Raw genomic sequence first — 24,487 nt, 5'->3', positions numbered from 1 at the left:
CACCGCGCCCTCCCTCCCTCCCTCCCTCCGCCCCCTCCCTCCCTCCCTCCCTCTGTCCATCTCTCTCCCCCTCCCTCCCTCTGTCCATCTCTCTCCCCCATCTCTCTCCCCCCTCCCTCCCTCCCTCTGTCCATCTCTCTCCCCCCTCCCTCCCTCCGCCCCCTCCCTCTGTCCATCTCTCTCCCCCCTCCCTCCCTCCGCCCCCTCCCTCTGTCCATCTCTCTCCCCCTCCCTCCCTCCGCCCCCTCCCTCTGTCCATCTCTCTCCCCCCTCCCTCCCTCCCTCCCTCCCTCTGTCCATCTCTCTCCCCCCTCCCTCCCTCTGCCCCCTCCCTCCCTCTGTCCATCTCTCTCCCCCCTCACTCCCTCTGTCCATCTCTCTCCCCCCTCCCTCCCTCTGCCCCCTCCCTCCCCGTTTATCTCTCCCCCTCCCTCCCTCCGCCCCCTCCCTCCCTCCGTCCATCTCTCTCCCCCCTCACTCCCTCTGTCCATCTCTCTCCCCCCTCCCTCCCTCTGCCCCCTCCCTCCCCGTTTATCTCTCCCCCCTCCCTCCCTCCGCCCCCTCCCTCCGTCCCTCCCCCCCCTCCCTCCCTCCCGCCCTCCGCCCCCTCCCTCCCTCCCTCTCTCCCTCTGTCCATCTCTCTCCCCCTCCCTCCCTCTGTCCATCTCTCTCCCCCTCCCTCCCTCTGCCCCCTCCCTCCCTCTGCCCCCTCCCTCCCTGTTTATCTCTCCCCCTCCCTCCCTCCCTCTGTCCATCTCTCTCCCCCCTCCCTCCCTCTGTCCATCTCTCTCCCCCCTCCCTCCATCCCTCTGTCCATCTCTCTCCCCCTCCCTCCCTCCCTCTGTCCATCTCCCTCCCCCCTCCCTCCTCCCTCCCCGTTTATCTCTCCCCCTCCCTCCCTCCGCCCCCTCCCTCCCTCCCTCCCTCCCTCTCTCCCTCTGTCCATCTCTCTCCCCCTCCCTCCCTCTGTCCATCTCTCTCCCCCTCCCTCCCTCTGCCCCCTCCCTCCCTGTTTATCTCTCCCCCTCCCTCCCTCCCTCTGTCCATCTCTCTCCCCCCTCCCTCCCTCTGTCCATCTCTCTCCCCCCTCCCTCCATCCCTCTGTCCATCTCTCTCCCCCTCCCTCCCTCCCTCTGTCCATCTCCCTCCCCCCTCCCTCCCTCTGCCCCCTCCCTCCCTTTTTATCTCTCCCCCTCCCTCCCTCCCTCTGTCCATCTCTCTCCCCCCTCCCTCCCTCTGTCCATCTCTCTCCCCCCTCCCTCCATCCCTCTGTCCATCTCTCTCCCCCTCCCTCCCTCCCTCTGTCCATCTCCCTCCCCCCTCCCTCCCTCCCTCTGCCCCCTCCCTCCCTTTTTATCTCTCCCCCTCCCTCCCTCCCTCTGTCCATCTCCCTCCCCCCTCCCTCCCTCTGCCCCCTCCCTCCCTTTTTATCTCTCCCCCTCCCTCCCTCCCTCTGTCCATCTCTCTCCCCCCTCCCTCCCTCTTTATCTCTCCCCCTCCCTCCCTCCCTCTTTATCTCTCCCCCTCCCTCCCTCCCTCTGTCCATCTCTCTCCCCCCTCCCTCCCTCCGTCCATCTCTCTCCCCCCTCCCTCCCTCCGTCCCTCCCTCCCTCCGTCCATCTCTCTCCCCCTCCCTCCCTCCCTCCCTCTGTCCATCTCTCTCCCCCTCCCTCCCTCCCTCTGTCCATCTCTCTCCCCCTCCCTCCCTCCCTCTGTCCATCTCTCTCCCCCTCCCTCCCTCTGTCCATCTCTCTCCCCCTCCCTCCCTCTGTCCATCTCTCTCCCCCCTCCCTCCCTCCGTCCATCTCTCTCCCCCCTCCCTCCCTCCGTCCATCTCTCTCCCCCCTCCCTCCCTCCGTCCCTCCCTCCCTCTGTCCATCTCTCTCCCCCTCCCTCCCTCTGTCCATCTCTCTCCCCCTCCCTCCCTCTGTCCATCTCTCTCCCCCTCCCTCCCTCTGTCCATCTCTCTCCCCCCTCCCTCCCTCCGTCCATCTCTCTCCCCCCTCCCTCCCTCCGTCCATCTCTCTCCCCCCTCCCTCCCTCCGTCCCTCCCTCCCTCTGTCCATCTCTCTCCCCCTCCCTCCCTCCCTCTGTCCATCTCTCTCCCCCCTCCCTCCCTCTTTATCTCTCCCCCTCCCTCCCTCCCTCTGTCCATCTCTCTCCCCCCCTCCCTCCCTCCGTCCATCTCTCTCCCCCCCTCCCTCCTCCGTCCCTCCCTCCCTCTGTCCATCTCTCTCCCCCTCCCTCCCTCCCTCCCTCTGTCCATCTCTCTCCCCCTCCCTCCCTCCCTCTGTCCATCTCTCTCCCCCTCCCTCCCTCCCTCTGTCCATCTCTCTCCCCCTCCCTCCCTCCGTCCATCTCTCTCCCCCCTCCCTCCCTCCGTCCATCTCTCTCCCCCCTCCCTCCCTCCGTCCATCTCTCTCCCCCCTCCCTCCCTCCGTCCCTCTCTCTCCCCCCCTCCCTCCCTCCGTCCCTCCCTCTCCCCCCTCCCTCCCTCCGTCCCTCCCTCTCCCCCCTCCCTCCCTCCGTCCCTCCCTCTCCCCCCTCCCTCCCTCCGTCCCTCCCTCCCTCTGTCCATCTCTCTCCCCCTCCCTCCCTCCGTCCCTCCCTCCCTCTGTCCATCTCTCTCCCCCTCCCTCCCTCCCTCCCTCTCTCTGTCCATCTCTCTCCCCCTCCCTCCCTCCCTCTGTCCATCTCTCTCCCCCTCCCTCCCTCCCTCTGTCCATCTCTCTCCCCCTCCCTCCCTCTGTCCATCTCTCTCCCCCCTCCCTCCCTCCGTCCATCTCTCTCCCCCCTCCCTCCCTCCGTCCATCTCTCTCCCCCCTCCCTCCCTCCGTCCCTCTCTCTCCCCCCTCCCTCCCTCCGTCCCTCCCTCTCCCCCCTCCCTCCCTCCGTCCCTCCCTCTCCCCCCTCCCTCCCTCCGTCCCTCCCTCCCTCTGTCCATCTCTCTCCCCCTCCCTCCCTCCCTCTGTCCATCTCTCTCCCCCTCCCTCCCTCTGTCCATCTCTCTCCCCCTCCCTCCCTCTGTCCATCTCTCTCCCCCTCCCTCCCTCTGTCCATCTCTCTCCCCCTCCCTCCCTCTGTCCATCTCTCTCCCCCTCCCTCCCTCTGTCCATCTCTCTCCCCCCTCCCTCCCTCTGTCCATCTGCCTCCCCCCTCCCTCCCTCTGCCCCCTCCCTCCCTTTTTATCTCTCCCCCTCCCTCCCTCCCTCTGCCCCCTCCCTCCCTGTTTATCTCTCCCCCTCCCTCCCTCCCTCCCTCCCTGTTTATCTCTCCCCCTCCCTCCCTCCCTCCCTCCCTGTTTATCTCTCCCCCTCCCTCCCTCCCTCCCTCCGCCCCCTCCCTCCCTCCGTTCATCTCTCTCTTTCTCTCTCTCTCTCTCCCCCACTCCCTTTGTCCATCTCTCTCTCTCTCAGATCTCCTTTAAAAAACACTGAGTTGTTATGGAGGATCAGGGCTGGTTGCTAGGCAACTGACTGGCTTACAGTGTGGGCGAGTCGGTGTTGCCGACCTGAGGTGGAAATATTTATAGAGCGGGTGGAGGGGAGGGGGAGATCACCGTTGGAGTGGACACACACACCCACTCTCACAGCCTCATTTTTATTCAGTGTCCGTCACTTAATCCAATTAAACTGACTAATCGCTCTCTCTTCATAATAAATCAGCTGATCATGTTAAACACACACTGTACCAGGCGGTGACTTCATTTATCACGATAACAACACGTATCGTCATCATTCTCGACTCTGTGCGATAGGTTCAGGTGAGTGAGGCGAGTCAAGTGAAAATTCCAGTGCAGAGGCGGCGCATGGGAAGACTCCAAATGGGAGACTCTCCTGTGAGCTTACTGAGCTGATGCTGCTGTCGGTCTGAGGTGACGTGGATGAAGAGCAGCACAATACCAAACTCCAGCTCTGCGATCTGATAAACACCATCAGGATCTGATCTATTAAAGATTATCCATTAAAAATCTCAGGAGTACAACCACTGTAATCTGGACTACGTGAAGAAATTGATTCAACAAAACACAGACACGCACCTGGAGCTCTGACTGGTCAGAATGATCACAGGATACAGTGAACTACGCTCTGATTGGTCAGTGATTTTCGGTTCTCACAATACCAATTAAGACACTACAGACCAGTCCAGGTTTCAGTCCTGATGTACTGAGTCTTCTTTAAACGAATAATCTGTGTTAGTTTTAATCACTGAAAGACTTTTATTTTGTAGAAAAAATTAAACAGCATCTTTGAACTTCTTAGAGAAGCTGAGATGATCCAGCGCAGACGGCTGTGTGTGTGTGCTGGACACAGTTCCTTAGCTCTGGAGCTGGAGACACACTGACCTGCACATCAGTTCGTCAATAAACCTAATCAGTTCGTCAATAAACTGAGCTCCAGTAGGAGGCGCTGTAATGCTCAGAGCTAAGAGTAACAGTCACTCCTCCATCTGCAGAGCAACACTGACCTACTGAGGGGCTTCACAAAGTATTCGCCAGCGCAATAATCACTGACTAATAACCACTGATCATAACTGATTAATCACTAATTATCAGAAATTTTCACTAACTATTGCCAAATACTCTATATTTCATATTATATTGCCCGTTTGGGTCACTCTTATCATGTCTCCAGCTCAGGTCACTTTATAATCTGTGTAACTGTTGACCAAAGGTGCGGCCGCCTCACAGCACAGCGGCTTGCTTGACCGACAACAAAAGAAATGTACAGACAACAAACTAAGCTAAAACAGTAAAGTTAAAACAATCAACAGGAACAGAAAACACCAGAGAGCTCATACATTGAACCTTCAGTTACAGCAGAGAACCCAAAAGTTTAGAGATTGATGTGTAATTTCTCTCTGATCGTTTACCTTGAATAAAAGCAGGCCTTCACTCTGAGATGAACAAATGGGTTGAGCCACACTGCTGTAGCTGAATGGGAGGAGCCAGACTGCTGTAGCTGAAGGCGTGGAGCTTAACTGCTGTAGCTGAAGGCGTGGAGCTTAACTGCTGTAGCTGAAGGCGTGGAGCTTAACTGCTGTAGCTGAAGGCGTGGAGCTTAACTGCTGTAGCTGAAGGCGTGGAGCTTAACTGCTGTAGCTGAAGGCGTGGAGCTTAACTGCTGTAGCTGAAGGCCTGGAGCTTAACTGCTGTAGCTGAAGGCCTGGAGCTTAACTGCTGTAGCTGAAGGCCTGGAGCTTAACTGCTGTAGCTGAAGGCCTGGAGCTTAACTGCTGTAGCTGAAGGCCTGGAGCTTAACTGCTGTAGCTGAAGGCCTGGAGCTAAACTGCTGTAGCTGAAGGCCTGGAGCTAAACTGCTGTAGCTGAATGCGTGGAGCTAAACTGCTGTAGCTGAATGGATGGGGCTAAACTGCTGTAGCTGAATGCGTGGACCTAAACTGCTGTAGCTGAATGCGTGGACCTAAACTTCTGTAGGCTGAATGGGTGGAGCTAAACAGCTGTAGCTGAATGCGTGGAGCTAAACTGCTGTGGCTGAACGGGTTGAGCTAAACTGCTGTAGCTGAACGGGTTGAGCTAAACTGCTGTAGCTGAATGGGTGGTGCTAAACTGCTCTAGGCTGAATGGGTGGAGCTAAACTGTTGTAGTAGACTGCCAGAAAGTTGTGGTTGTGATGTCACAACACATGGGGGTTTGGCTGCGTCCGATTGGTCAAACTCACCTACCGGTTAGATTTCTCCATTTCAAACTTCTGACAGTGTTGATGATGTTGATCATAATGTTTATAAACCTTTATACTTACACAATCTTTAACCTGAACAGAGAAAACCCACCATGCAGCCCTTTAAGCACCACCATTACTGCTGAAGAAGGACCATTAGAAACCTTTAGGAATAAAGTCATGGTTTTGGTTGTCTAATGGGAATTGGCGTAATGGTTTCCAATAGAGACCCCTAGTTTCCTGTGGAACATCTTTAGATCCCATTAGAAAAGCATCAAATGCATTTAAAATCATTTACACTGTGATATCAACCCATTAAAAAATACATAATACGGAACCATGTAAGATGTAAGTTAAGGAGAGGAATGCGGAGGAAGTGAGCGTCGAGCAGGATCCTGTCAGAGTGACTGAGGTAAACATTCAACACAGTCGTCCACAAACGCTCTGCCACCTCTGCCCGGCTCTCCGGGTCAGAACCGGCTCCACTCGCACAGACTGCAAACGGTCCAGACCGCCTACTGAGAGTCTAAGCTGCGGTCAGAGAGGTCGGCACGAAGCTACGAGGCTGAAGTTGGCTGCGCCATTTAAGGTGGAACGGACGATTCCAAAGAGAAGCGAACTTCAGGAAGTTCGGGGATGGACTTACCCTCCATAATGAGCCTTGATCTTCACATATTCCGCGAGCACGTCCATCATGGAGCCGTTTCTGACCGGCATGGTCACCGCTGACTCCGCAAACAGCAAACCGAACTGACCGCGTTAACCTGCCGGGGCTCTTCGGTGAAGTTATACGGCCTGCGTAGCTCCGAGGCCGGATACAGGTCCCACAGCGCCCCGCTGACCCGCTGCCGGACTGGAGCTAACTTCAAACACACACCTGTTGGGCAATCTCGAGCTAGTGCACGTGCACGCGCTTCCCCTGACCGACCTGCGCGCACCGGGCACGGTGTCGCGTACGCACGCCCTCCCCAGACAGATCTTTTTGAGCTTCCAATCACCAGCGGTCACTTTACCTTTCAATAACAGAACGTTAAAACTGTCCCAAAAGAGGCTGTTTAGACCCCGCCCCCTTCCTCGCCACAACACCGCTGATTGGCTGATACGCATGAACAACGACAGACAGTTCACTAATTAACTTTTAATAAGAAACAGACCGTTTAAAAGTCCTGAATGAAAATGACTGTTATTGAAAAAAAAAACAAAGCAAAAGTTGTTCACTTTTAAGGTTAAATTTCTGATGATAAAAACTGATAAAAAGCTGCAGAGAAAATGTGGCTCCTAACAACCACCTGGAAGAACTGGTCGACCCCAAAACTGCCCTTAAAGCTTTGATCTTTGAGAGAGAGGAGAAAATCAAGCTGCTTCAGATCTGAAACCATCCACAGGTGTTTCTGTCCATCCTTCCAGTGTGAGAAGACCACTCAGTACTGTGGGTCTGAAAGGATGTGTAGCTGATCAAAAAGAACCTCACTGAGAAAAGGAGATGGACACATCAAACAAAGAAGCTGAACGATGGACTGACCACCCCAGAGTCCAGACCTCAACACCACTGAATGTGTTCAGACACACACACACACACACCTACACACAGACACACACACACATTCACACATTTAAATGTTTCAGATCATCCACCTAATATAAATAAAAGATAAACATGAATAAACACAAAATGCAGCTTTAAATGATCATTTCAATCTGAAGATAAAGATTTATTCAAAACCCATATCACTAATGTGAAAAAGTTATCAACCCCAAACCTAATCTCTAGGTGTGTCACCTCAGTAGTAACAGCTCTAACTAAACATCTGTGAAAACTAGTGATGAGTGTTTGGCATCACTGTTAGGAGTTTGGACCACTCCTAATTCAGCTAGAAGGGTCTTAATTCAGCTAGATGGGTCTTAATTCAGCTAGATTGGTCTTAATTCAGCTAGATGGGTCTTAATTCAGCTGAATTAAGACCCATCTAGCTGAATTAAGACCAATCTAGCTGAATTAAGAAGCATCTTAATTCAGCTAGATGGGTCTTAATTCAGCTAGACTAGAGGGTTTTCAAACCTGAACTGCCCTTTGACCTTCCTTATTGTGGATTCATGTACATTGACCTTAACTGAGTCCAGTGAGGCCTGCAGCTTTTTAGATGTTCCTCTGGGTTCTTTTGTGACTGCTGTTGGTGAAATTTTTAGAAGGCTTACCCCTCCTGGGAAGGTTCTCCACTGTTCCACAGCCTCAGCAGTGCACGCGCAAGTGGTTCAGAAGGTCCTGCAGGTTCAGAAGATGTAGCAGGTTTAGAAGGTTCAGCAGGTTCAGAAGGTCCAGTGGTTTCAGAAGGTCCAGCAGGTTCAGAAGGTCCAGCGGGTTCAGAAGGTTCAGAAGGTTAGGCAGGTTCAGCAGGTCCATCGGGTTCAGAAGGTCCAGCAGGTCCAGGCTGTATGGAAGCTCCTGTGGTAAGTTTGGATTCTGAACTGAGAGACTCTCTGACTCAGAAAGTCACAGTCAGTTCACAGCACTGAACCCACTGAAAACACACAGCTCTGAAACAATGACCTGCAAGTAACTGACAAGTACATGAACTGGACCTACAGCTGGACCTACAGCTGGACCTTCAACTGGGCCATTAGAATAGCTGAGGATGAATGGAGGATCACAGAAGATCATCTGAGGAACATCTGCAACATACATTGAACACATGATTAAAACTGAGAGATGGGAAAAATGGGAGAAAATGAAATCAAATTGAATGAAAGTTTATTTCTAATTGCTGTGTAAATATTAATGCTGTATGAGTGTTGAGTGCAGTGTTATATTGACTTAGTTTTTAATTAAGCTTTTATTGATCAATTCTTATTACTAAACAATTATTAAATAATTATTCCTTATTATTTTAGACTTTAATTATGTTCTGTTATAAATGAGCTCATGTGTTTAAACAGGACTTTTATTTCACTTTTACTGAAAGCTGAAGGTGTTTTAACGCCACCAGGAGTCTGGAAGGTGCAGAGCCAGTAGATTTTAGTAGAGTTTAGATAAGTTTATTGAAATTATTTTTTGGATTTCTCTCTGTTAGTAAATAATATTGATCATATTTATGTTCTTCACTAAATAACAACTGTTTATTTGAATCATTTTAATAAAGATATTTAATCACTGTCTCAATCACTTAACGTTGCATTCTTCTGTGACGGCAACAGCGGCAAGTTTATTAAACTATTTACAGATTTCATTATTGTTTCTGTTTCCAAATCAGAGACACATCATAAATATCAGCATCATCTCTCGCATTAGAGCCTCTGTGGAGCTTTTAAACATCTGTCTGTTTATTTAATGATATTAAAGACATTTAAAACTGATGATTCCTGCAATACAAAATGATCAGATTAAAATCATACAGTTATGCATCATCAATCTATTAGACATGTCTGTGTCTATGTATGTAGACAGATTGAGAGATAGATAGACAGACAGACAGACAAAGAGACAGACAGATAGATAAATAGACAGACTGATAGATAGACATATAGACAGACAGACAGATTGATAGACAGACAGAAAGAGATAGACAGACAGACAGACAGACAGAGTATTGATCACAAAGGAAGAAGCACAGTTATACAGTGGGGCAAAAAAGTATTTAGTCAGCCACTGATTGTGCAAGTTCTCCTACTTAGAAAGATGAGAGAGGACTGTAATTTTCATCATAGCTACACTTCAACAATGAGAGACAAAATGAGAAAAAAAATCCAGGAAATCACATTGTAGGATTTTTAAAGAATTTATTTGTAAATTATGGTGAAAAATAAGTATTTGGTCAATAACAAAAGTTCAGCTCAATACTTTGTAACATAACCTTTGTCAAACATTTCCTGTAAGTCTTCACTAGGTTTGCACACACTGTAGCTGGTATTTTGGCCCATTCCTCCTGCAGATCTCCTCTAGAGCAGTGATGTTTTGGGGTTGTCACTGGGCAACACAGACTTTCAACTCCCTCCACAAATTTTCTACGAGGTTGAGGTCTGGAGACTGGCTAGGCCACTCCAGGACCTTGAAATGCTTTTTATGGAGCCACTCCTTCGTTGCCCGAGGGGTGTATTTGGGATCATTGTCATGCTGGAAGACCCAGCCACGTTCCATCTTCAATGCTCTCACTGATGGAAGGAGGTTTTGGCTTAAAATCTCATGATACATGGCCCCGTTCATTCTTCCCTTAACACAGATCAGTCATCCTGTCCCCTTTGCAGAAAAACAGCCCCAAAGCCTAATGTTTGTACCCCCATGCTTCACAGTAGTTATGGTGTTCTTGGGATGCAACTCAGCATTCTTCTTCCTCCAAACACAATGAGTTGAGTTTTTACCAAAAAGTTCTATTTTGGTTTCATCTGACCACATGATATTCTCCCAATCCTCTTCTGGATCATCCATATGCTCCCTGGCAAACTTCAGACGGGCCAGAACATGTACTGGCTTAAGTAAGGGGACACGCCTGGCACTACAGGATTTGAGTCTCTCTCGGCGTAGTGTGTTACTGATTTGTTACTTTGGTCCCAGCTCTCTGCAGGTCATTCATCAGGTCCCTCCGTGTAGTTCTGGGATTTTTGCTCACCTTTCTCATGATCATTTTGACCCCACGGGATGAGATCTTGCGTGGGGCCCCAGATCGAGGGAGATTATCAATGGTCTTGTATGTCTTCCATTTTCTTACAATTGCTCCCACAGTTGATATTTTCACACCAACCTGTTTGCCTATTGTAGAATCACTCTTCCCAGCCTGGTGCAGGTCTACAATTTTCTTCCTGGTGTCCTTTGACAGCTCTTTGATCTTAGCCATTGTTGAGTTTGGTGTCTGACTGTTTGAGGCTGTGGACAGGTGACTTTTATACAGATAACAAGGTCAAACAGGTGCCATTAATACAGGTAACGAGTGGAGGACAGAGGAGCTTCTTAAAGAAGAAGTTACACGTCTGTGAGAACTAGAAATCTTGCTTGTTTGTGAGTGACCAAATACTTATTTTCCACCATAATTTACAAATAAATTCTTTAAAAATCCTACAATGTAGTTTCCTGAATTTTTTTTTCTCATTTTGTCTCCCAGTTGAAGTGTACCTATGATGAAAATTACAGACCTCTCTCATCTTTCTAAGCAGGAGAATTTGCACAATCAGTGGCTGACTAAATACTTGTTTGCCCCCTGTAGTAACTAGATGTGCATTTCCTGAAGGAACTGCAAGAGTGCTTGAAAAGAGCTGCAAGTGTGTGTGTGTTTCTGTGTGGATGAACAACACCTCCTTAGGTATGTGCCTGTGTGTGTGTCTGTGTGGTGTGTGTGAGAGGGAGAGATGTATGTGTTTGAGGGGGGAGGGGGGTAGAGTCATTCAAATTAATTGTCACTCTGTTATTATGCAGCTCTTAGTGGAGAACCCTTGTTTAACTCCGATTTGCACCCTCTGAACAAACAGTCATAACTCGAGAAATGTTTACTCTATCGCTTAACCGGATAGATGATGTGAGATAAGACCCATTGAAGATTATTTTGGTGTAATGTTGTGTGTATTGAGAAGAAAATGTCTCAGTTATGACGAGTTAAACACAGAGAAAATCTTGAAATAAGCAGATTCTGATTTTGAGAAATGTACATGGGAGTGAATGGGGCAGATTTCTGTGCCCAGTGCCAAACACATGCTCACAACTCTAAAGCTAATTGATAAAATGATGAGATTTTGAGGTTTCAGAAAGGACAAGTTTCTCTACCATTTAAAACTGAAATGAAAAGCAGATTCCCTGTGTGACAGCTATGTCTGTAAGACTGAGTGGCCTGCTGTGACATCATCGATGTCAGTTCGAATTTGAAGTTCTCCTATATAGTCCCATTCATTTTCTAACCCAACAAAGCCTCAATCTGTCTTTTTCTGACAGGCACGAAAATACATGTATATATTCAGGGCTTATCCCAAAGATCTAATCCACCATTGTTATTATTATTGCTATTATTATTATTGTTGTTGTTATTGTTGCTATTATTATTGTTGTTGTTATTAAAGCACCTGCCTGCGCAGAGATCGACACTGTGATCTGCGCTAATAGTGCGCATCCTGAGGGTTGCAGTTCACTCAGACTGAAGTTCCTCTGAGCTGCGCAGAGAAGAGCGGACAGACCAAACTGATCCCCCGGACAGTCTCTGGGCCCTCTGCGCTGTCCGGCCCGAGCAGCAGCTCAGACCGACCTTTCACTGCCGCTTTAACCGCTGTAATTTGTTTACAGCACCACTTTCTCCCCACGGAGCGCAGAGTAGCGCACTAGCTAACTCTGCTAGCCAGCTATGCTAATGGCGTTTGGACTTCTGAGCGCCTGTTTGTTTGTTTGGGTGGAGATGATGTGAAGCAGCTGATAGATTATGAGGAAATCCGTTTGATGTTTTCGCTGCTAAAGTGTCCTTTTACAACCGAAGCTGACTAGTTAGCACAAAGCAAGCTAGCTTAGCTTCAGTTCTGTATTCTATCTCTATGGAGCAGCTTAGTTTAGCATAGCTCGCTAACATGCTGAGTATCGGAGATGGTGCGGTTCTGTTAGAGAGAGTTCGGGATTCTGCTGCTCAGCTTTGTCTGTAGCCGGTCAGTCCGCTGTCCTGCAGCGTTTACCGAGGCTGTAAGGCTCTCTTATGGATCCAGGATGGAGAACCGTCTCCTGATCGTCACCCTGCTGGGTCGGTACACCACATTCACCGCGTTCAGCTGCAGCTTCTCTTTGTCACTTTAATAAAAGCTCTGATTTAATCTCAATCCCAGCGATCCGATACGTGATATGTGGAAGAAGGGGGAGTCCACCCATTGTCCTGAATTCCCCCATAACTCAGTGTCTAAGCTGTAAACAGAGAGGTGCAGAGCGGTTTGGTGTGAAATGGTTCAGATGTCTTTACAGTGGTGGTGACTGGAACCAGGCATCGCCATGACTACAACACAGATATACATTTTATTTACCATCCAGAACCACCAGAGAACCTACATGAGTCTTCTGAGTTTATATGGAATGTTGAGGATGGGAAATAGTAGAAAATCTGGAACAATACGTTTACTTTGGGGACTATTTTGCCGCACAGCACCCTGCAGATCTCCCTCCACCATGAATGGAGTTAAAGTTCTCTAAACTATCATAAAACAGCGTCTCAGTCATCAGGCAGTGAATTCAGAACCATTTCATGTAGGAACTTTCTGTGAGGGAACTTTTAGAGGGGGGCGTCTGGTTCCTATCACCACAACTGTGAACAGTTCTGACTCGGTAAATTTATCTAGAACAGAGCGTTTCACACCAAACCACTCTGAATGAGTCTGTTTGCATAACCACTTAATTATGCAGGAATTTTGAGAAATTGTTGCTCTGTGAGAAAAAGTGACTCTGTCTTTGGGAATGGGATGAAAATGTCTGTAAATCTGATATAAAAGATGATAATGTGCTGTTGTGTTGTTTTGACAGGCTGCAGCGTCACTGTTCTGGATGTTCATGGATTTGGTGAGTTGGTCATTTTACAACATCATCATCATCATCATCCACATCCACACAGTTTATACTGGTTAGAACAGCCGTATTTAACAGTCCTGCTGTCTTGAACAGTCAGGTGGTCTCCTGCTCCAGTAGATAAACCTGGAGATTATCAGGTGTGTTTCTGCAGAAAAGTCAGACTAGGTAAATCTTAAAAAGCCTGTATCCCATGTTTTTTGCATATTTTATTTTTTTCCTCACTTAGAGCATTTGTGTGGTTTTATGAGCCAAAAATCATAAGTAATATTCAAAACAAGCTGATTTTGGACTGATGTATGTAAATTAGCTTGGTTCTGTATTGCGCCTTCATCCAGACAGCAGTCTGAGCTGAAACACTCCTTAAAACCTCAGTCTGAGAAGGCGTGGCTAAAGTGCAGCAGGCTGATGTGCTTTAATGTTAGTGTGATGGTGTTGTAGATGAGGTGCGGGTGCGGCTGGGCAATGCGGACGGGTTCCGCTGCTCCGGTCGAGTGGAGGTGTATCAGGGTCATCAATGGGGGACGGTGTGCTCGCGTGAGTGGGACCTGCGGAACGCGGCAGTGGTCTGCAGGGAGCTGAACTGTGGCTTTGCCTTTGCCACTCGCGGAGGCGCGCACTACGGACGCTTGAGCGGAGAGGTGTGGTGGAGGAATGTCCGCTGTTCGGGGGACGAGTTAACGCTGGATCTCTGCGAACGTTCCCTCAACGATGGAGTGTGTTCACACAATGAGGACGCGGGAGTGGAGTGCACAGGTGAGCTGGTTCTTCATTACAGCTAATAATCATATACCCCACCAATCAGCATGGACCTAACTGTATGACTACGTCGTCACACACTCACCACTAACATGTTTTTGAGGTTCGCTTCCTGTTCGGCCGCCTCAGGTACCAGAATGCAGCTGCTGCACTTGTTAAGGTGGGACAGAGAATTCGAATAAGAAGCCTCCAGCTTAAACTGCGGAAGTGCTCAGTAATCTCTTATGGTCTTAGGCCGTGTTCAGACTGCAGCACAAATCTGATTTTGGTCATATCCACATATCCACATCATTCACAACACGACAAACAGCAGTGCTGTCGAATCCAGTGAGATGATGTGCTGGGATTCATGAAAGCTCCAAAGATTCATGATGATGAAGAGACTTCTGAGAGTTTGGAGGGAGATGATGCTCCTCCATCTCTCCTACTTCTGCATTTGAGATCGGCATCACAAACATAGCTACGTACTTACTGATGCCTACGCCGTTACCACATGCAGGTAGACTGGTGATGTCTGGACACACAAATCTGATCTGATCACTTGTAAATAACAGAGACAGATTCAAAAGATCTGATTAGAGAGATGAATCCAGATCGCCTGCAGTCTGAACACAGACTTGATTGTGTGGTTTCATTAGCAGAGCAGACCGGCTCCAGGACTGTCATTAAAAACATTAAATTAATGTCAGATATTAACGCTCAGACTCTGAAGACCTCGAGAGTCTGCAGAGCTCTGTGTTCTGTTGGTTAGTCAGTGAATAGTTTAATGTATTGAGCTTTTGTAGTGCTGACCAATCTGTGTCTGTGTTGAACAGGTAAGCTACCTGCGCCGACGCTGACCATGCAGTCCCCATTCTCTGCTTACTCAGCCAGAGAGGCGGTGCTGTTCACCTGCACTGCCCCCTACTGGCACCATCCCATAGAAGTCCACTTGTATAAGAGCGGAGTGGACACCCCTCTGGTGACTCAGCGGGCAGATTTGAGGCAGACTCGAGTGGAGCTGACTCTCTCTGACCTAGAAACATCTCACCAGGGCAGCTACAGCTGTCTGTACCGTATCCAAGGCAACCCCGGCAACTCACCATCCAGCAACACCATCAACATCACCGTCTGTAAGTGAACAGGCAGCTTTCAGCGCTTCAGCTAAGCTAACCGCAATTTCTGAAATCAGTAAATTTATAGTTCAGTTAATATAACTATTCAGCCTCTTCGGTTCCTCTCTCCATCTTATATATCCTGTTACAGTCTGTCCTGTTACAGTCTGTCAGAGTGACTGTATGGATCATATGAACATTATAGAGGCTTTTAAAATGAAACAGTAGAAGCCATATCACCACCTACACTTCCTCTAGTGTATTACAGTCTGTCAGAGCGACTGTGTGGATCACATGAACATTATAGAGCTTTTTAAATGAAACAGTAGAAGCCGTATCGCCCCCTACGCTTCCTGTAGGTTATTACAGTCTGTCAGAGCGACTGTGTGGATCATATGAACATTATAGAGCTTTTTAAATGAAACAGTAGAAGCCGCAACGCCCCCTACGCTTCCTGTAGTGTATTACAGTCTGTCAGAGCGACTGTGTGGATCACATGAACATTATAGAGCTTTTTAAATGAAACAGTAGAAGCCGTATCGCCCCCTACACTTCCTGTAGTGTATTTCACTCTGTCAGAGTGACTGTGTGGATCATATGAACATTATAAAGGCTTTGATTTTTAAGTAAATAATAGTTTAATGGTTCTGCTGAGTTTTATGATTACTCTGCTCTTTATCATTTGTGGTTTTGTATTGCAAAGTATTTAAATGTGCAGGCCGTTTGTCAGTTGAAAGCGTGTTGGATCCAGTTTTGGGACGTGTTTTCTGGCTCGAACACGTTTGATTCAGCTTTGATGAATTTGTGTGGGAGAACATAAACAGACATGGACAGAACTCCAGCACTGAGCTCGAGCCACAGAACCAGCTAAAATGTCTTTGTCCCATCATGGATCTGCTCTCTGGGTGAGGAGGAATGTTAGGGATAGGGGTCCTAAAAACTCCTAAAAAAAAACTCTTTGTTAGAATATGGATTAAAAAAATGCAGCTACAGATTTAAATTTAATCAGAATCTAATCAAAGGAAAAGTGATCTTTTCCCACATCTCTATAAGATGTTTATTCAGTTCTAGTAAAACTCCTGATTTATTCAGCTTTCATCTAAAGCACTGTTATGTTTACTGAGCGTAAAAGTGTGTTTAAGCGCTTTGGTTGGGCATTCAGTGGATTATTTTAAGTGTGAATTATTGACACTCAATAGTGAGAAACTCCATCTGAGACCGTTTACCTGAAACGACAGTTCAGTCCTAGTCGATCAGCCAAGACACGTTTGGTTCTTTTACAACGTCTTCCCCCTCCAAATCATCTTCCCACTTTAATCGTATCCAGCTCCACCCCCAGCTCTAGGAGGGTGAAGGTAAACCGTCTTTCTGTGAGTTCTGAGAAGCTCCAGCACATCTATGCAAATTGCCGCTAACGCAGCGTCACTGTACAGCTGAACGAGCTCAGAGGAGACACTGACCAGCAGATCCTTTACACCAGCTATCAGACACCTGCACTGACTAGCATCGCTGTGAGGGGCTGTCCTGCCCACCCAGAGACAGAGAGGACCACTGTGTGTGTGTGTGAAGGTTGGGAGCCCCTGGTTATTTAGTATTAGCTCTGGAGCTACAAGGCTAATGCAGCTAAAACATAATGTAAGTTTATATCTTTCATTTAGCAACACTAACAGACTCCAGTGTAAAGCTAAAGTGGGAAACTTTAGCCTCCAAACATGTTTTGGCTGATCAACTAAATTAGTGTGTGTGTGTGTGTGTGTGTGAGAGAGTGTGTTAGTGTGTGAATAGTTTAGCTGTGAGTCTGAGTCTCAGTGTGTTGTCATGTGGTGTGTGTGTGTTAGTGTGTGATTAGTTTAGCTGTGAGTCTGAATCTCTGTGTGTTGTGTGAGTGAGTGTGCTAGTGTGTGATTAGTTTAGTTGTGAGTCTGAGTCTCAGTATGTTGTGTGAGTGTGTGTGAGTGTGCTAGTGTGTGATTAGTTTAGCTGTGAGTCAGAGTCTCAGTGTGTTGTCGTGTTGTATGTGTGTGTGAGAGTGTGTGATTGTTAGTGTGTGATTAGTTTAGCTGTGAGTCTGAGTCTCAGTGTGTTGTGATGTGGTGTGGTGTAGTGTGTGTGTGTGAGTGTGTGGGTGTGTTAGCGTGAGTGAGTGTGTTAGTGTGTGATTAGTTTAGTTGTGAGTCTGAGTCTCAGTATGTTGTGATGTGGTGTAGTGTGTGTGTGAGAGAGAGAGAGAGAGAGAGCGAGTATGTGATTAGTTTAGCTGCGAGTCTGAGTCTCAGTGTGTTGTGGTGTAGTGTGTGTGTGTGTGAGACAGAGAGAGAGAGTGTGTGTGTGATTAGTTTAGCTGTGAGTCTGAGTCTCAGTGTGTTGTGGTGTTGTGTGCAGTGGAGATCCACACTCCTCAGATCTGGTATAACGCATCTCCGTCGGTGCGGCCCGGCTGGGTGAACCGAGGGCAGAGCTTTAACGTGACCTGTTCCACGCAGCCACAGTATCCAGGCGGCTCCTTCCAGCTCCGCCTGATCCGACCCAACGGCACCGTGCGTCACTCTCTGCCCGCCCTCGCGCCCTTCGTTACCTTCAGCTTCTCCAATGCACAAGCCTCCAACGAGGGCTACTACTGCTGCCTCTACAAGGTCCAGTTCGGTGGACGCACGTTCGTCTCCAGAGAGAGTCAGCCGCTGGCGATCAATGTTCGAGGTACTGAGTCACGCTGAGTGGATTAGTTCAGTGCTTCTCACCCCCTCTTCATAGGCTCAGAACTAAAGATCTCGTGATAAGATGGAATGGAAAGGGGGACTGTAGAGATTCAGGAAGTGTTTAACCCTAACTGCGTTTAACTGGGTTTCTGTGCTGAATCATCACATAGATTTTAATATGAACATAGAGAAAGGTTTAGTTTGACATGCTGGTTTGTTCTTTGACTCCAGAACTTAATTATCTGTACCAAATGTTCATCAGTTAAAGTGGTTTTACAGTAAAATCTGGTTAAATATGACACTGTAATGATTGTTTCACAAATACCACAAAAAGCGTGTGTGTTCTCAGGAGCCGACCCGATTCTAAGCCCTGTGGTCATCAGTCTGCTGGTGTCCGGTCTCACCTTCATCATGGCAATGTGTGCAATCCTGATTGTGGCTAAAGTTTACTGTAAGAGAGCGCGGAAGCCCACCGAGCTGGAGCGCGAGTCCAGAACCTGTGAGTAACTTCACCTTCACCTACAGTCAGGATCAACAATCAGGACTGTTATACGTAGTTCTTACAGACCAGTATATCCACATAAGAGTATTAATAATGTTGATAATAATATACTTTATTAATTATATACAACCCCAATTCCAATGAAGTTGGGACGTTGTGTAAAACATAAATAAAAACAGAATACAATGATTTGCAAATCCTTTTCAATGTATGTTCAATTGAATACACTACAAAGACGAGATATTTAATGTTCAAATGGATAAACTTTATTGTTTTTTGCAAATATTTACTCATTTTGAATTTGATGCCTGCAACACGTTCCAAAGAAGTTGGGACAGGGGCAACAAAAGACTGGGAAAGTTGAGGAACACTCAAAAAACACCTGTTTGGAACATTCCACAGGTGAACAGGTTCATTGGAAACAGGTGAGTGTCATGATTAGGTATAAAGGGAGCGTCCCTGAAAGGCTCAGTCATTCACAAGCAAGGACGGGGCGAGGTTCACCACTTTGTGAACAACTGCGTGAGCAAACCACACAGGCTTAGAAACACTTCAGAAAACCACTGTCAGTGAACACAGTTCGTTGCTCCATCTACAAGTGCAAGTTAAAACTCTACCATGCAAAGCGAAAGCCATATATCAACAACACCCAGAAGCGCCGCCAGCTTCTCTGGGCCAGAGCTCATTGGAGATGGACTGACGCAAAGTGGAAAAGTGTCCTGTGGTCTGACGAGACCACATTTCAAATTGTTTTTGAAAATCATGGATGTCGTGTCCTCCGAGCCAAAGAGGAAAAGGACTGTCTGGATTGTTATCAGCGCAAAGTTCAAAAGGCAACATCTCTGATGGTGTGGGGGTGTGTAGGTGCCCATGGCAGGGGTAACTGCCACATCTGTGAAGGCACCATTAATGCTGAAAGGTACATACAGGTTTTGGAGCAACATCTGCTGCCGTCCAAGCAACGTCTTTTTCAGGGACGTCCAGCTTATTTCAGCAAGACAATGCCAAGCCACATTCTGCACGTGTTACAACAGCGTGGCTTCGTAGTAAAAGAGTGCGGGTACTAGACTGGCCTGCCTGCAGTTCAGACCTGTCTCCAATTGAAAATGGGTGGCGCATTATGAAGCGCAAAATACGACAACGGAGACCCCGGACTGCTGAGCAACTGAAGCTGTACATCAAGCAAGAATGGGAAAGAATTCCACCTACAAAGCTTCAACAATTAGTGTCCTCAGTTCCCAAACACTTATTGAGTGTTGTTAAAAAGAAAGGTGATGTAACACAGTGGTAAACATGCCCCTGTCCCAACTTCTTTGGAACGTGTTGTAGGCATCAAATTCAAAATGAGTGAATATTTGCCAAAAACAATAAAGTTTATCCGTTTCAACGTTAAATATCAAATCAAATCAAATCAAATTTATTTATATAGCGCTTTTTACAACTGATGTTGGCACAAAGCAGCTTTACAAAAATGGGAATCACAGCACAGAGAATCAGACAAAACACTGAACATAATATACAGAATATACAGAATATACAGAACCCCCGTGAGCGCTGAGGCAAGGAAAAACTCCCTCAGAGCTGGAGGAGGAAGAAACCTCGGGAGGACCAAGACTCACATCTAAAGGGGGGACCATCCTACCACTGGTCAGACAACTTATAAGTTAAACATTGAAAAGTCAATTTTACATCCACGCAGTTCTAATATATTCAGGTGTGTATAATCAACAGTGGAAACAATTAGAGTTCATATAGATTTGGATGTGATCTGTAGTGGAGAAGCTGCGTTCCAGAAACTTCCATCAGTCTGGTCAATCAGGGGGACAGGGGGACTTGAGGGTGGGACATCCATCAGTATTGGGCCGGACCGGTGGACAGTCAGTAACTCGGAGGAAGGAAAGATTTAGGAATTAGTTTAGACTGGATTTATGAAGAACAGAAAATGTAAAAAATTATCAGAGTGTGACTAATGACTCCGGCAGGTCTGAATATAACAGCCTAACTAAAGGGAGAGAGCCAGAAGGTAACATAGACACGGAGGCTCCCTGAGACACTGGCATTCACCCACTCCACCGTCCACAAACCTGAGTGACTGCATGTAGTGAGTGACAGCAGCACCAGCATCTCAGTTTACCCACAATTCACTATGTCCATGAACCCCTGGACCTGCAGCCTTATCTAAAGGGAATTAACATTAACTACCAAAAGCTAAACTAAACAAGTAAGTTTTTAGTCTAGACTTAAAGATTGAGACTGTGTCTGAGTCCCGAACATTATCGGGGAGATTATTCCAGAGTTGGGACGCTTTATAAGAGAAAGCTCTTCCTCCTGCAGAGCTTCTCTGAATTTTGGGAACTACTAGGAAGCCAGCACCCTGTGATCTAAGTAATCGTGGTGGTTCATAATAGGAGATAAGGTCTCTCAGATACTCAGGAGCGAGCCCATGTAGGGCTTTATACGTTAAAAGGAGAATTTTATAGTCTATGCGGAATTTGACTGGAAGCCAGTGAAGAGCTGATAGGACTGGACTAATATGGTCAAATTTTCTAGTTTTAGTAAGGACCCTGGCTGCAGCATTTTGAACTAGCTGAAGTTTATTTAAGTTACTGCTAGAACATCCTGACAGTAGCGCATTACAGTAGTCTAGCCTTGACGTAATGAAGGCATGTACTAATTCTTCTGCGTCATGTAAGGATAAAGCATTTCTTAGCTTGGCGATGTTACGGAGATGTAGAAAAGCTGTTTTAGTAACATTAGATATGTGTTTATCAAATGCTAGATCTGAATCTATGATAACGCCAAGATTTTTAGCTGTTGAACCAGGTGTGACTGAGAAGTCGGCCAGATTCAACATTAGGTGTGATAATTTATTTCTAGCAGCTTTAGGGCCTAATAGAAGAACTTCTGTTTTATCTCTATTTAATAGAAGAAATAAATATCTTGTCTTTGTAGTGTATTCAATTGAATATAGGTTGAAAAGGATTTTTAAATCATTGTATTCTGTTTTTGTTTTACACAATGTCCCAACTTCATTGGAATTGGGGTTGTACATTACACTATTTATAATTAATATTATTAATAAGTAATATTAATAATATTGATTACAGTGAATTCCAGAAAGAATTACATATTAAAGGCCTAATTTGAATACTGCATCATCACACTGACTGATGACTAGAGCTTAGTCAGGGAGTTTAAAGGGGTGTAAAGCAATGTAAATCAGTGTAAAGGGGTGTAAAGCAGTGTAATTTAATGTAAAGCAGTGTAATTGAGGATAAATCAGTGTAAAGGGGTGTAAACAGTGTAATTGATTATAAAGCTGTGTAAATGAGTGGAATGCAATGTGAAGGGGTGTAAAGCAGTGCAATTGAGGATAAATCAGTGTAAAGGGGTGTAAAGCAGTGTAATTGAGGATAAATCAGTGTAAAGGGGTGTAAAGCAGTGTAATTGAGGATAAATCAGTGTAAAGGGGTGTAAAGCACTGTAATTGATTATAAAGCAGTGTAATTGAGTGTAAAGCAGAGTAAAGGGGTGTAAAGCAGTGTAACTGAATGTAAAGCAACATAAATCAATGTCAATGAATGTAAATCAGTATAAAGTAGTGTAAAGCAGCATCAATGAATGTAAATCAGTGTGAAGCTGTTCTATACAGAATAGAGTTTAACTCGGCGCTCATTGCTGCAGGTGTGGACAACACTTACATTGCCCTGACCATTAAATAACAGGAGAATGACGAGCGGTAAGGAAACATATTTTATACAAATACCTTTATTTACTGATGTTTCTTTGTTTTATGCTGTTTAACATACATGTTTCTCTGTAATTGCAGATCCAAACTCTGGACGTGTTTTTACTGTAAACTGACCAAATTGCAGGTGAAGAATAAACCAAAGCTGTAAGAAGCTCCTCGTCTGGGATCTTTATAAACTCTGAAAACAAATCAGACCCTTAAAGCCACATTTTAACACGAACACAGAAGAGTTCTTACAGGAAAAACACTTTTATTTGGTAAGACTGCCAGACTAAGAGTTCTTTGTTTTCCAGCCCGTCACATCAATCAGAACCGAAACGGCAGTGCTGACTGTGGCTACCGAGAGCAGAAGGACATAAGGATTTCTCTGAAATCTTTCTGGAGTCAGTTGTGAAAAGTTCTTCCAAACATTCACCAAACTATGAACTGTGAAATAAGTTTTTTTTGTACGTTTATACATTTGCTTTGTTGTGTTATTTATTTTTTCTACTTCGGTTTTTATTATTATAATTATTATTACTATTATTAGATTTTTTATATTTGTTTTCTGAACAAAGCCTCCATCAGTGCGTCAGTCATGGAAGGCCTTCGGCGCTGTGCAGCGCCACTCCATTGAAACAGCACTAACGAAGCCAGCGATGACGTCTGTTTGGCTAAATCAGCTTATTATGAACAGAATTATTCCTGTAATGGTAAATGATTTTAGTTTATGGTGTTCAGCAATGTTCTTACAAAAAAAACACATTTCTTTCAAGTGTCTAAAAACACACAATCACAATAAAGATCACACACAATGAGTGAGTAATGGGGGTGTAATGAGTGAGTAATGGGGTCTAATGAGTGAGTAATGGGTGTAATGGGTGAGTAATGAGTGAGTAATGGGTGTAATAGTTGTAATGAGTGAGTAATGGGGTGTAATGTGTGAGTAATGGGGTGTAATGAGTGAGTAATGGGTATAATGGGTGAGTAATGAGTGAGTAATGGGTGTAATAGGTGTAATGAGTGAGTAATGGGGTGTAAAGGGTGAGTAATGGGGTGTAATGGGTGAGTAATGAGTGAGTAATGGGGGTATTTAGTGAGTAATGGGTGAGTACTGGGGGAGTGATGTCGGCTCTCTGTCATGTTTTCTAATATGTAAGGTCTTTCCGAGGTCTTTCCCGATCATGTGTGTAAACTCGTGTGTTGGCTCTACTGTGATCTTCGTGTTTTTTCTGTAAGACGTGAAGCAGAACAGAATAAAACTGATAAAGTGGTCAGGCAAGATGCGTTTGGTGTTTGAGGTTTTGCTTATTTAGCTTTAGCACTAAACCTACCAAGCAATAGAAGCTTATACCATATTACCCACCAATTAGCATGATGCTGACGGCAAGACTAAAGCTACGTTCACATTATAAGCCTCCTTGCTCAGATCTGATCTATCTGACTCAACGGTTCTCACTCGTTTAGGTAAGTGATTCAAATCAGTCATTAATGTGATGAACTGGCCTGAAATTACCCTCATGAGCTCATGCTGCTCAGTAACGTCACGTGACTGAATCACTGTATCATCAGCAGAACGAGCTTCGCTGAGAAGATCATTAACTCTGATCAGTTTTATTATTAGAGCCAGATGAAGGAAAAAAAGATGAGCTGCTTTTCCACCGCTTGCTGGATAGTTTGCTGTTCGTGACTCAAATGATCCACGTGACATTACTGATTATGATGAGCTCATGAGGGTCGTTTCAAAACACCAGTTCATTTACCTTCAGCCAGACAGACACTGTGGTGTTAAAGATCTTGTTCTTTGGTAACTCTCACTGCGCATTTGAATAGACCATCATGTTCAGTAGGGGTGGGGAAAAGCTTGATTCTTAGATGCATCGCGATGTGGACGTGAACAATTCTGAATTGATTCATAAATGTCAAAAATTTTCTAAATATTTAATTTATACCATAATGTTGATGGAACATAAAAGGTGGAACTTGGACGTTTGTAAAGGCAGTGCCTGGACAGTCTGTGGTGGCACATAAAAACACAGCTGGCTGAGCGAGAAATCCAACCGGTGTTAAAGCCAGGTTGGGTCAGGAGTCACAACCCAAACGTTAGGAAGTGCCATTTAACAGCGCATTTTATCACAGATGAGTGGAAGCAGCGTTTCGTTCTCCAAGCAATAGCAGAGAATGAAACCCTTTTAGTTCACTCACCACATCACTTCCATTTGCTTTATTAATAGAATATAGAAGCAAATTAATTTTGGATCATTACAAATATTTTGCTTTAAAATGACCAAGTCCGCAGAATTGTGAGGTGTCTAAAGATTCCCAGCCCTAGTGTTCAGACAAAGCTACAATTGATAAACTCGCACTGTAAGAAATGCTCCGTCCGACTGACCTGCGACGGGAAACGCAGCCTCTACAGACGCTCCGACTACAATAAAGCTGTTTCACTAAAAACGACACCTGCGCCTCTGAGTCCTGATCAAGACACTGGCTGAATCTCAAACGGCTCCCTGATCCC

General features: G+C 46.3%; 2 protein-coding genes across 5 annotated transcripts in view; one reads left to right on the top strand and one right to left on the bottom strand.

Moving 5' to 3' along the window:
- Nucleotides 1-6,680, bottom strand: part of prkcz (protein kinase C, zeta) — a 143,783-nt gene extending 137,103 nt beyond the window's left edge. The window contains exon 1 of the mRNA XM_037535781.1: nt 6,328-6,680. Within this exon, the coding sequence (XP_037391678.1) occupies nt 6,328-6,398 (71 nt within the window). The 5' untranslated portion in view covers nt 6,399-6,680. The remainder of the gene's footprint in view (nt 1-6,327) is intronic.
- Nucleotides 6,681-11,755: 5,075 nt separating this feature from the next.
- Nucleotides 11,756-23,255, top strand: si:ch211-150o23.3. 4 transcript variants are annotated; one of them, XR_005129859.1, is made up of 9 exons: nt 11,757-12,379; nt 13,147-13,182; nt 13,630-13,944; nt 14,763-15,059; nt 17,424-17,738; nt 18,087-18,236; nt 21,924-21,978; nt 22,069-22,114; nt 22,284-23,255. XR_005129859.1 is itself a non-coding variant. In XM_037535905.1 (8 exons), the coding sequence occupies exons 1-7, from the start codon at nt 12,346-12,348 to the stop codon at nt 21,959-21,961; spliced, it is 1,185 nt and encodes a 394-aa protein (XP_037391802.1). In that variant the 5' UTR covers nt 11,757-12,345; the 3' UTR covers nt 21,962-21,978; nt 22,069-23,255. The 4 variants fall into 4 exon arrangements, 1 of the variants encoding a protein (XP_037391802.1); XR_005129858.1 differs by having other exon boundaries at nt 22,069-22,134; XR_005129860.1 differs by having other exon boundaries at nt 11,756-12,379; nt 17,525-17,738; nt 22,069-23,255.
- The last annotated feature ends 1,232 nt before the right edge of the window (nt 23,256-24,487 follow it).

Source organism: Pygocentrus nattereri, chromosome 28, assembly GCF_015220715.1.
Source record: "Pygocentrus nattereri isolate fPygNat1 chromosome 28, fPygNat1.pri, whole genome shotgun sequence".
Taxonomy (NCBI): Eukaryota; Metazoa; Chordata; class Actinopteri; order Characiformes; family Serrasalmidae; genus Pygocentrus; species Pygocentrus nattereri.
Note: the sequence above shows the minus strand (reverse complement) of the source record. Positions and strands in the feature narration are given on the sequence as shown.